At 36.7% G+C, this 12,794-nt stretch overlaps 1 protein-coding gene across 1 annotated transcript in view; it reads right to left on the bottom strand.

Annotated features, from left to right (window-relative positions):
• Nucleotides 1-1,008: 1,008 nt before the first annotated feature.
• The window catches only part of LOC6043968 (CD63 antigen), a 53,649-nt gene continuing 41,863 nt past the window's right edge, over nucleotides 1,009-12,794 (bottom strand). The window contains exon 5 of the mRNA XM_038263836.1: nucleotides 1,009-1,760. Within this exon, the coding sequence (XP_038119764.1) occupies nucleotides 1,455-1,760 (306 nt within the window). The 3' untranslated portion in view covers nucleotides 1,009-1,454. The remainder of the gene's footprint in view (nucleotides 1,761-12,794) is intronic.

The raw sequence follows: 12,794 nt of genomic DNA, 5'->3' as shown, positions 1-12,794 counted from the left end.
TGGGAGGAGGAATCGGGTCTGGAGTCAAGGGAGGAGTCGGGTCTGGATTGGGAGGAATCGGATCTGGAGTCAAGGGAGGAATCGGTGGTTGAGGGGGAACCGGATTCGGATCTGCTTTAGGACGCTTTCGCTTCTTCCTCTTAGACCCGTCCGAGGATTCCCCTTTATCATCAGCATCCTTATCCTTCAGGAAGTGGTCCCTGTTGGTAGTATTTGAAGGAACTCCCGAAACAGAGTCCTCCATTACCACGTCCTCGTCACCCTCAAGGGTTGAATCGAATTCAGATTCCTCATAGTCCGTCTCTGTCGGATCCATGGTTGAGAAAAAACGGAAGAAAACTAATTGATACTAAAAGTAATAAAACTAAAATAATGCAAAAGAAAGAAAGGGGAAAAAAACTAACAGAGAAAAAAAAAACTGAGAGAGAAAAAAAAAACTAAGAGAAAAAAAAACTAAGCGCAAAAAAAAAAAAAACTCGCCAAACACACTCACCGCCGAACTGGCCGCACTGGCTGCCGCCCGCAGCGGGATGCGCGGGAAGCGTCGTTTTCGCGCGCTTCTGTTTTGTTGTTGTGCTGCCTGCTGCCAGCCACACACGAACAACGCAGCTTGTCTCCGACCGGGCCTGGTCGAAGACCGAACCGCCGACAGCTGTCGACTCTCCGGAACCGACTACGTCCGCTGACCGCCTCCGTCAGTCAAACTTCGCCCTTTTCCGCTGCTTGCTGCGACTGCCGCCGCTTTCCTCCTGCACTTCGGGCCCACGGCAATCACTCCGCTGCTGCTCCTACCACGGAACCGTTGCCTTGCTGGCCAAACCGAGGTACTTCCGTCGCGAAATCACCCGGTCCAGGTCGTCACTTCGCCAAAATCGCCGAAAAAACGCTCCAACAAAACGCCCGAGAGAGCACACGACCGTCGCCTTGAACGTCTGACAGGGGAATGAAATTAGCTTCTTCTCAACCCTAAAATGACACTTTCGGATAAGGAAATGACTGCAATTGCGGTTCCAATTTATTGATTTCTTTATTTTAAAAATAATTCCTGATCCATAACTGTTTTCCGTTGCGCGGGGTATTTCGTTTGTGGAAGTGTTCGAAACCCAACTTATCAGTAAATTATCGCGAAAGTTGGCAGATATACAGTAGTTGCAGAAAAATTTGTCAGATATTTAACGCGTCCAAATCGTTGGACCTTACAAGCTACCTAAAAGGGCGCTAAATACTACGAATATCCTACACGATGATAAGTACTTCGTTTCTTACAAGGTAATAACATGTTATTGGACGAAATGGCTTGCTTGTGCTGCTAACGCGCTACAATAAGGAGCATTTTGGAGTCAATTTGAACCGATACATACTCTTGACTTAAAATCTAACCACGTGTGAATTTGAATGAAGATCGAAAAAATGCAGCTTTTAAAAAAGTAACCTAAAATCCTAAAACGAAATGCTCAATGTTTGATGATGGGATGTTCAATTTTGGGCACGACCGGTTTCTGCGCGATCGGCGGCTTCGCCATGGTGCCACTTGTACTGCTGTGGCCAAAGGTGCCCATCGGTGCCGTGGCCATCGTGGAGCTTGCCGTCGTGGGCAGAATTATGCCGCTGCTGCTGGAGGTGGCTGTGGTGGACAGCGGGACCATCTCCCGGGGTCGCATTTTTCGCATCGAATGAAGCCGGCTGTCCCCGTTGGGCAGCTGCATTTTCGGTTTCTTCAGCAGCATTACCAGCTGGATGACGCAGAAAATGCCAAGACTCTGGAGAGGAGAAATAACAAAAAAATCGTGCGAGAACTGGTATTAGAGGAGCTTTGGGAGCAATAAGAGAGAGAGATACTAAAACGAGCTTGGAGAAGCTTTTGGTTCATGAAATGTTTCGTGTACTGTATACTTGTAGGCACGTGTAGTTAGTTGGATGCAATTTCAACTTTTCTTTCTTAGAGAAACGTTTCATTAAATATCAAAGCAGTTTTGCAATTCAAAACAATATTGAAAATAACCATTTCTGAAGATTTTTAATGACCACACAAATCTTATTTTAAGCTTGCTGAACCCTATAAAGCATCTCACCAAACTTTGAGACTTTTGATTCTAATTTTAACTATTCCGGTAAAGTACTAAAGTATATTGAGTAGAAAATCCATTGCAAGATACAATTTTTTCCATTGTTTAAACATATATTTTAAAACTGGTTCATATAATTGGCAGGTTACGCACTCGCTCCTTACTCCACCCGGTTTGCTGATTTTTACTATTTAAACTGCTTATTTTGTAAAAATTCTGATAGAAACATGCTTGCTCACTTTTGCCGTTTTCCGCTATTAAATCCAAATTTTCAGATGTATCAACAATGAAGAGTTGTTTGCTCACTTTAATTTGAGCTATTTATTACTTTGTAACAGTCAAAAACACTTTATTTAAGCCGTTATTCCTGATCAAAGTGCTGATAGGCCGATAATAGAAATAGGCTGAGAAAGGGTATAGATCCCCTACCCTAATTTACGAGAAAATTCAGTAAATTTGAAAAATGAAAATTTAACTTAAAAATCAGCGACTTTTGAGCTTGTAAAAAAAAATTCATTGATCATTTAAAAGAAATTAAGACCCAATTAATTAATTTCGGATAAACAAAAATAAGTCTCAGTTTAGAGAAATTATCATTCGAGTGATAGTTTTGCATGATTTTATTTTGTTTGGTTTGAATTTAAATTCATATTGCAAACAAAATATGCATGAAGTATTACAAAATAGGTTTTAGCTCTTGATTTTGATAAAATTAAAAGTCTACTCAACTAAAAACATCCTAAAATACTTAGATACTATTGAATACTTGGATATTTTGAAAACTAGTGATTGCAAAACAACTGTAAAATTCATTTTAAAACACTTTTCCATTCAAATATTGAAACCATGGATTGTAATTTCAATGTTTATACTTTTTACAAGTCTGCCCCCTCGACGTTGTTCAGCGTTGAAAAAATAAGCTTCAAAAAATATTTGCAACGGCCTCGCCGTTTTAAAATAATCTCGAAAAAGCTGACAACTTATACAACTACGGAAAAATGCAAAATATCAATATAATTAAGAAAATATTTTTACTCTTAAGGGGTTACATGTAAAAATCGCATAACTTCAAATTGCTGAAAATTTATTAAATCCACCAAAATGATGATTTTTAAATACTCCTTAAAGTTTCATGAAGACAGTCATGTTTAAACTGAGAAGAAAACAAATTTTAGCTCAAAGTTTTGCCATGCGCAAAGCGAACTGTCAAACTTTGTAAATTTCGCTTAAGAAAACATGATCAAAAACTAACGATATTTTATATAAAATAAAACAAAAAAATATATATCCCTTTTTCTTAAAAAGAAACATTTTGGAAATCGGTCTTCGTCATGCATACGGAACCAGTTTTACCCTCTACAACCTAACCCCGCCTTTAGACGGACTTCGATCTGAAAAATCGCCAAAAATCCATTTTCAATCAGTCAACCAGCATTGGAAAGAATAACTCTTGAAATTTTAGAAAATTTATGGGTTGGAAGTTTTAGTTGTTTTATGAGACTTTGCCAATGTTTTTAAAAAATATCATTTTTTAGGGGTCAACTTTGGCTGTGTTTGTTACTAACATTTCCAATATTTTAATTAAAAAGAAGTATGCAGTAATTTTTGTAGTGTCCCAGACTATGCCTCTACGCATTTTTTTACAATTTAAATAATAATGGTGTAATTCTATAGCAGAAAATGTGAAAAACAGGCAAAAAATTGAAAAAGTACGTAAAAAATAGATAGGCAAAATTTAATTATATTTCGTGGTAGATTAGGCCAAACACTACAAAAAACAAACATAAACTAAACAAGATAAATGCAAATTAATATACTAAAAAAAAACAAGAAAAACATAAAACAAGAGCAATAAAGTTTTTCGTAGAACAAAAGTTGCTAAAAATGGCCTCCTAAACACGGGAAAAATAAAAAATTTCGAAAAAAATTTCGGCAGTAGAGGGTTAGCGAGACTTATTCACAAGAATTTTGAGCCGATTTGGTCAAAACAGTTTTTATTCATTTCAGTTTTTATACGTTTCAGGGGATAACAAAAATGCAAAATGTGAAATATATTAGCATTAAGGGTGCACAGCAACCAAGGAAGTTGTTGTCTTTTTATTCCAAATTTGTCAAACTGACAGACCCAATCCTGGAAAAATGTGACTGTAAAAATAGTCAAAATGTTTTAAATAACTTTTAACTCCTCCGTGTACGCACGAGAGCAAGCAGCAGTCAAGTGCTCAGTGCTCCATCGTTTTTACGATTTTTTTCGCCGTAGTTTACCGTGATTAGCCGCGAGTTTGCTCCTGCAGCATGCCAAAGGCCGGCCGTGGCCGTGGCAGTTCGAGTGCGGCCTCGAAAAACCCGCGAAGTTCGTCTACTGGCCGTGTGCAAAAAGGTAAACAAACCAACACCGTGTCGGCCGCCATCGCGCAGGGGAGCGTGAGCGCAGATGGAATCGACAAAAAGTTACTACATCCCGGGTATGTTCCGAGATCACCAGTGCGAACCCGTTCCGGTACTTCCGGTGCCACGACCATTGGCACATCAACATCCGCCAACATCCCCATCAGGAACGAGTTCCAGATGCTGAGCGACGACGAAGAAAACAACAACACCGACGGTAGCAGCACTACCGACGACGACGACGACGATGATGGTCGTGCACGGAAAAAGTGCCGACGTCAAAAAAGAACAATTCTCCAACGGAACGAAGACCACCTCCAATTTTTGTTTTGGACACGTTGGCGGACGATGTTGACGAGTTGCTGGAAGGCCTCGGATATTGTCTGAAAATCGGTAAGTCGGCAGTGCAAGTGATCACACTGAACAGAAAAGATTTCGACCTGGTGCTTGAAGAACTGAAGCGTAGCAACTTCAACTTCTACACATACGACCCAGAGAAGCCCCCTGTTAAGGTCGTCTTGCAGGGTTACCAAGACCGTCCGATCGCCGACCTGAAGCGACACCTCTCGAACGCCGGAATAAAGCCACGGGAGATAAAAGTGCTCTCGCGAAAGACAACAGTCACAGGTACACACACCCTGTACCTGTTGTACTTCGACCGCGGCACCGTCAAGATCCAAGATCTGCGGCGGACTAAGACACTGGCCGGTTTTGGGTAAACTGGCGGTTTTACACCAAGAACCCGACAGACGTAGCGCAATGCCACCGTTGCCAGAAATTCGGCCACGGCTCGCGGAACTGCAACCTCCGGCACCGCTGCGTGAAGTGCGGTGAGTCACACCTCTCGGAGGCGTGCGCACTGCCACGAAAGGCGGACTTGAGGGAAAACGCAGAACAAACCAAGCCGCGCGTAAAGTGCGCGAACTGTGACGGCAACCATACCGGTAACTACCGCGGATGCGTCGCGCGCAAGGCTTACCTCGAGGAGCAGGAAAAGAAGAAGAAAGCAGCAGCGTCCCACTCTCCTCAGCGAATTACGAGCGCAGCCGTTCCTGCAGTTGGGCAGCGTACGGTTCCAGCGGACAACCCAGCGATCCCTCCTGGATGGGGGCGTTCGTTTGCCAGCGTGGTCGCTGCCGGTAGCGGCGATGTGGCCCAGCAAGATCTCTCGGGGAAGATCTCTTTACCCTGCCGGAGTTCTATGCTCTCGCGGGGGAGATGATGACGCGGTTTCGGAGCTGCCGTAAAAAGGCGGAGCAATTTCTGGCCCTCGGGGAGCCAGATCAAGCACATCTATAAGCACATCTATAATTGATATTATTTTTGTCTGTGATCTAGTTTTAAGCTTTCTCTCTATCTATCCTTTTCCCATTGCACTTTCTGTAAGTTTTTTGGAAACTTTTTCTTACTCTTGTCTATTCCATAGTTATAAGTAATAATTTTTCGATTGAATTACTATGTAAATCACAGCTGAAAGGAACACCAAAACTCTGTTGTGTTTGAACTCATTGTAAATTGATTATTCACAGATAAAACCGAATTGAATTGAAATAACTTTCAAGACAGTAATTTACTGCCGCTCAAAGCAAGTCCGTCCCATATGTATTTTTGTCGATTTTGAGATAAATCCAGTATTTGTTTTGTTTGAAAATCTACTTTAACCCTATTTAATAAAAAATGTATGTTTGTTCTAAACATTCCAAAATAAAAATCACTTTGGTGCTGTCCCATATGCAAAATAAAGGCAAGTCAGTTCCTTGTATAGAAATGTCTCACAAATCATTAGAAAAAAATGTGTAATTACTATATTTACACAGACTATGAACCTAAGTACTCGCAGAACTTGAAAACACATAAAATTGTTCAAATTGACGGTATATTTTAAATTTGGAAGCGTAATAGTCGAAACCCTATTCTGCATTTTTTCCTCATGCATAGGATGACAACGGTAATAAAATAAACAACCTACCATTGAGCTAATATTCATTAAAATAAGTACTATTCCTTCTTGTATGAATAGCAATGGTCTGGTTTTAGATTTAGGATCCCCTTCCGTTAAACGATTCTGGATTACTCGATTTAAGGGTCCGGATGTTGATACATGCAATCAAATGTGAATATCTATTTGTTCTGCAGCAAAAGAAATAGAAATAATACAACATTGCTGGTTAAATACTCGTAGCTGGTAAATTTTATAGAATCATCCGCCAAATTAAATTAACCTGAAACAAACAAAATTTTAGATCATTGATAAAAACAATTTGGAAAATTACCAAAACAAACCAACAAATGACAGGCAAATTTCTGTTGTAAATATTTAAGCCTACCTTGATAACCTGACAGACTTGCCTTTATTTATGGATAAATAAAGTCAGGTCAGTCCCAGCACGAAAATTTACCAAATTAAACAATAAATTTTTACTTTTTTGAGTAAATTTTTGGATAGGGGTACTTTTTGAACCAATATTGAAATAATTGTAGAAAAAAGTTTGTAAAAATTGGTGATTAGAAATGTAAAAAAGGTGAAACATTTTTTGAGCTTCTCACGGCGATATCTAAGCACTCACTTTTTACATATGGGACGGACTAGATTGGAGCGGCAGTTTAGGGGATGAATAAAAAAAATCATATCGATAGTTTCCGTAGTTTTGACGATACTAAAATGTCTGTTACAGAAATCTAGGTGCTCAGGTTAAATTTTTTTTTTCTATTCGGTTTGAAAATATTCTTTGCTTTTTTTAAACTGGGGACAGGATCAGAAATGGTTGCTGAAATACTTAAATTTTTTAGAAAAACGACTGCTTAAAAAGATAATAAGACCGATGTAAATATTTTTCAAAGTTTTTGTCCCTCGGCTCTGACCGAGGTCGAATTTCGAATTTCGAAGTCTTTGAAAAAATATTTTTTTTAGACAAAAACTTTTAAAAATGTTTGTACCAGCCTAAAATAAAAAAAAAATACAAAAAATATTCTAGAAACAAATAATCATATCAATATAAGAAGATGAATCACTAGGCAATTTAACATGCGAAGTAATCATCGCACAGGTTGTTCAAATCATGTTGGGAAGCCGTGTCAATTTTAGATGATTAACGATCGTCTTACGACAAATGCATATTTTATGTGCCCTAATTTTCAACCATCAACATTTTAAGCATAGGCAAGCCAATAAGTGAAATTCACCCTTGCATAACGTATTTTTTTATGACAAAGCATAAAACAAAAGAGCAAAATTCAATAAAACAAAATCTTCACTAAACCTTAAACCAGGCTTCTGCCCTAACCCACTTTCGCACGTGTTCACCTACTTCTCTAGTTAACACATGTCCCACCGTCGGACGGACGCCGGCACCGTTGGTTATTGTTTTTCAACTGGTCGCAACATATGCTGCTACGGCTGCTACTTGTGTGTTTGTGTGGGAGGGAAAACTTTTCATTACCACCCTTGAGAGAGTCAGCGGGATCAGTGTCACCACCGATGCTGACGACCGTCGTCTATGAAACGTGCATAAATTATGCGCGACTGAGAAGAATGAGAAAAATCTGTCAGGGATTTTCCTGTAAATCTTACGGCATCAGCAAAGCCGGCCTGCACTTAACTTTTAAGTCGATTTCAGTTGATGAGTTCGGGTTGAATCATGTTTCAGGGATAGTTTTAATTGTTGAACTTATTCTAAATTTGTGAAAGTTGGTAAACTTTTGAAGGCTCAAATTGAAATTAAAACAGTTACCCATTAGATTTTAAAATAAAGTTATAATTTTAAATTTATAAAAAAAGTAAATTTAAAAAAAAACACAAGAAGGTGCCAACATGCTGCAAGCATGTCCTAATGCTACTGTTAATGGCCACTACAACTGTCCAACATTCGTTCCGTCAACGCGCTTGGTTTTGTGAATATTGTCGTCGTCGTCGTCGTCCTCGGCCAAAACAAACCGTTTCATTGAGAAGTGGCATCTCAACAAAAACAGATGCTGCCTGCCTGCACGCTCACTCACGGTGGCGCGTAGTAGAAATATTTGAAAGATAAAAATAAATAATACCTCGCGATTCATTATTTTGAAATCTCGTGCACGAACCCATTCAAGAGTGTTGTGGCAGATGACACCCGGCGGACCAGGTTGTGCGCTTGAGAGTTGAACTTCTCCCTCGCGTGATTAAGTCACATGGCGGGCGTGCACAGTGGGCACAATTAAAGATCGCCTTTTTGTTTCGAATAGGGAAAATAATTATAGTATAATTGACTATCCGTAAACAATCGATTCTTGAAATGAATCGGAAACATCAGTACAGTCTATTTTTAAAATTTTAAGTCGTCCTTCCCCCCTTCAAAATTGGCCCGAAAAATAAGGAAGAAAAAGAAAAAAAATCTTGCGTTAATCGGTAGTTACTTTTGGTATGATCAGGTCAGTTTTTTTTATTTTTTGTAAAATTTTGATGTACAACGCCGCTAAATAAGTTTTTCGTAAAAAATTCTTGAAAACTCAAACCTCAAGACTCACGGTGTGTTTTTCGTGAATTTTTTCGTCGATAGGTATGATTTTTGATCAATTTTATATAATATGTTTATCTAAAAAGAGTTACTAAACATCGATACAAACATTATCATAATCGTTAACTTTCTTACAAATTTGTGTATTTAGCAAATGTTTTGCATTCAAAATTTAATTCATTTCTTTTAAATAACCCCTAAAACTACTTTTCTATCCCAAATTTTTCATGGAGGCACTTAAAAACATAAACAAACATTCAAATCAATTTTAACATTTGAAATGGTCCGAACATTCAATTTGAGACCCTTTTCAAGTCTTAAAACTGAATTTAAAATTTTGACTAACAGTAGGCTAGTGATTTTTCACGGCAAATAAAATCTAATTTTCGAGGCATGCAAAGCACAAAACACGGTAAAACCTGGGTGCAGAATAGTGGTTCGCAAAGCGGCCTCAATTTAGAACTGTCAAAGTGGAACCAATTTACTGTTCGCAAAATGATACCAAGAAGTGGCAAGTATTGTAATCGATCTATAATTTATTTTGTCGGTGGTGTCGAGCTTTTGAGGTATTCGAAGTAAACAAATCTTAAAAAGAGGGTAGAAATCGAGATTGGGTAAATTCGTCGCTAGAATTTGAATAAGCGCTATGTCTCACGCAAAACCTACGTTTATGACGCTTTTTGAAATATTAGCGACGAATTATCAATTACTATGAACGGCACATGCCAAATAATATTGAATAATCTTCCTCCAACATAATTACTGCGCTTCAAAGATACACAATCTCGGAACATCGATTCGGTTGTTCTTCTGATTCACAAAATTCCACAAAATAATATAAAAATGTACAGAAAAGTGGTTTTAAATGGTAGCAGTAGATTAAGATACAAAATAAAACTGCCTGGCACAAATTATTTATGGAAAACAAGCCTAACCCGACAAACTTTGTTCTGCCTTTTTGCTTTTGTTGACGTTTTTGTTTTTTTGCTTATTCAGCCTCCTGCGATAAAAATTGCTTTTACGTAACTTTTCCATACAATTGGCCGATGCTCCGGAATCGGTTCCAGAGTGGCCAAAGTGTCAGTTAGTTAGCGTATAAACCTTCCTTGGGCTTATACGAACCCAACGCAACAAAGAGCACCTCCATCCGAGGCTCCGTATTGAACTGATTCGCGTTCGAACAAAACCATCGAAATTTGTTATTTATGGAAAAAAATTGTATTAGTTGTATTTTTGGATTAGTTTTGAGAAATTATGAAAAATGACGGTCAGTTGAAATTATGATTCAACAATTTTAGTATTATTGAGATTTCGGAAATTTAAATTGCTAAAATATCTCCAAAAGATGGATGTGTGATGAACCTGAACGCAATACTCAACAAAAGTAGTATCAGTAAAAAAAGTGTAATGAAATTTTGATTGTTTTCCAATATTCAGGAATAGGAAAATTTGAGTAGTTTTGATAAAGTTTAGGCAAAAATTCATTAAAAGCAGTTTTTTTATTTATTGATTATTGAAGAAAATTATGTAACATTGCAAATTTACTAGGCAAATTTGATTTTAACATGTTTTGTAAACCTATCGCAAAAAAAAACATTATTTAAAATCAAAATATTCGAATATTTTTTCTTATTTTTCTCGCATAAAATGCTAATTGTTCATTTTTATTTTAATAAATTTTACATAGATTTGAAAAAAAAGCACAAAGTGTTTTGTGTTTTCTTTTAGGCCGTTGCAAATATTTTTCAAAGTTTATGTCGCCCCCCCCCTTCAAAATCGGTCCGAAAAATCAGGGGGGCAAAACAATATTTTTTCAAAAAACTTCAAAATTGCAAAGGCAATAAAATTCAAACCAAATGAAAACAATTAGAAAGTCATTTTCCTGCATTAAAAATCATATTTAGCATGTCTGGGATTGATCAAAAATATTTACATTTTTTGTAAAAATTTAATGTACAGCACCGAAAAAAGTTTTTTTTTTTCGGCGAAAAAAAAATCTCTTTGATACTTTCATATTTTGAACACTAATGATAGCAAAACAACTGGGGAGGTGTAAAATGCATTTTTAAACACTTTTTTTTATTCAAATGTTAAGACCATGGCTTGTAATTTCAATTTTTTTGCGCCCTCCACCCCAACCAGAGTCGAGGGACATAAACTTCAAAAATATTTGCAACGGCCTTATTGTAGTATGGAACATTGTTCTTAAATAATAATTAAATAATAAATAATTAAATAAATAATAATTAAATAATCTTTTTTGGAATTTTGTGGAATGAAGAAATTTTACTGGTAATGCAGAATAATTTTTTTGTGTTTCGTAGAATTTAAATCTGATATTCACGATTTTTTAATCCAGAAACTGCTTCCAAAATGTTTGTTCAAAATTTCGTGGATTATTTAAATTACAAATTAAAGCTTAAATGTACTAAGAAGCGATTTATCAATTAATTACCGTAAACCGGGGTGACTTTGATAGGATTTCAATTTGTTTTTAGAATATTTTCCAACAGGTAAGGTTTTTCTCAAGATTATTATTTTTAAAACATGTACTGGGGTAGACCACACAAGGTCCATGCACTATTTCGGAAAAAAAGTTTTTTAAATAATGTTTAGAAAAATAGTTACGATAAAAATTCTTAGTTTTAATTCCGGGGTGACTTTGATAGTCATAAATTTTCTTGTTAAAATCATATTTAAGATTTTAAAACTTTATTTGTACGTTAAATGTACCATCACTTAAGTAGCTGATATAGTTTTTAAGAAGAAAAAAAACAATGTTTAGATTTAGTTAACTAAGTGTATAAGCTTTTAAGCAAAATACATATAAATTTCAGGTAAAATTGTTAAAAAGTCGGAATTTTGTCTGAAATTTGTTAAAACTAGTTTTGTTTATAAAATTATCGATTTATATTGCATTTTATACTGAATTCGAAGCACGAATCACAAGTTTTCACATTTTAGATGAAATTTGTTCAACTGAAATTGCCTATAAATTGTGAGATTTTTTTTAATTGTGTTTCAAAAACACATATTATTTATTATTTACAAACTTTTTTAACCTTCTCTTAGTGGAAAATTGTCCAAAGAATCCGAAAATGCATTCCGTTTTCCGATTAAAAATCATGTTCATTGAGAAAATCATGACACTTTAAGAAGTTGAAAATAATGACATTCATCAACATTTTTTTAACTATAGTTAACTAACTTTTTTAAACTTGTCAAAATTTTATGAAAAGTTCTTCTTGAGGTACTTTGAACACTTCTCTACCACGGTCAGTATGTTTCTAATCTATTCCTTACGTATTTTAATTGTACTCTTCATTTTGCGGAAAAATCGCAAACCTATCAAAGTCACCCCGGCTATCAAAGTCACCCCGTTTTACGGTATTTGAAATTTTGCGGAATTTCACGGTATTTACCAAATTTCACGGCCAGGGGCAACTTTCATTTTTTTACAAAATTTCAACTTTAAGAGCAGCAGTCCGATCAACAAAGTCAAAATTGTAGGAAATTTTCTCAGCTCTTTAAAAAAATACTGGATGCCTTTCATTCGTGAAAAGTTTCACCTTAGTATGTTTATAATTTGAAAACGGTGCAATGCGCGTTTTCGACGATTCTCGAAAAAAATAAAACACATTGAAATTTTTTTCTATTTTTGGACCACTTAATGAACAACTTGTCTATGACCACTAGGGTGGGTACGGATTTTGAAAAGTTCTCAGATTAAGTTCTGGTGTGGTTCCCCTTTTAGGGGATACCCAAAGGGACTCTCACGCCAAATTTCAGCTCATTTGGTTGAAAACTGGCTTGTCTCAAGCGGGTTCAAGTTTACATGGAAATTACTATG

This window comes from Culex quinquefasciatus, chromosome 3 (assembly GCF_015732765.1).
Source record: "Culex quinquefasciatus strain JHB chromosome 3, VPISU_Cqui_1.0_pri_paternal, whole genome shotgun sequence".
In the NCBI taxonomy this organism is placed as follows: domain Eukaryota; kingdom Metazoa; phylum Arthropoda; class Insecta; order Diptera; family Culicidae; genus Culex; species Culex quinquefasciatus.
The sequence above is the reverse complement of the archived record's forward strand: the minus strand, read 5'-3'. Positions and strand labels throughout refer to the sequence as shown.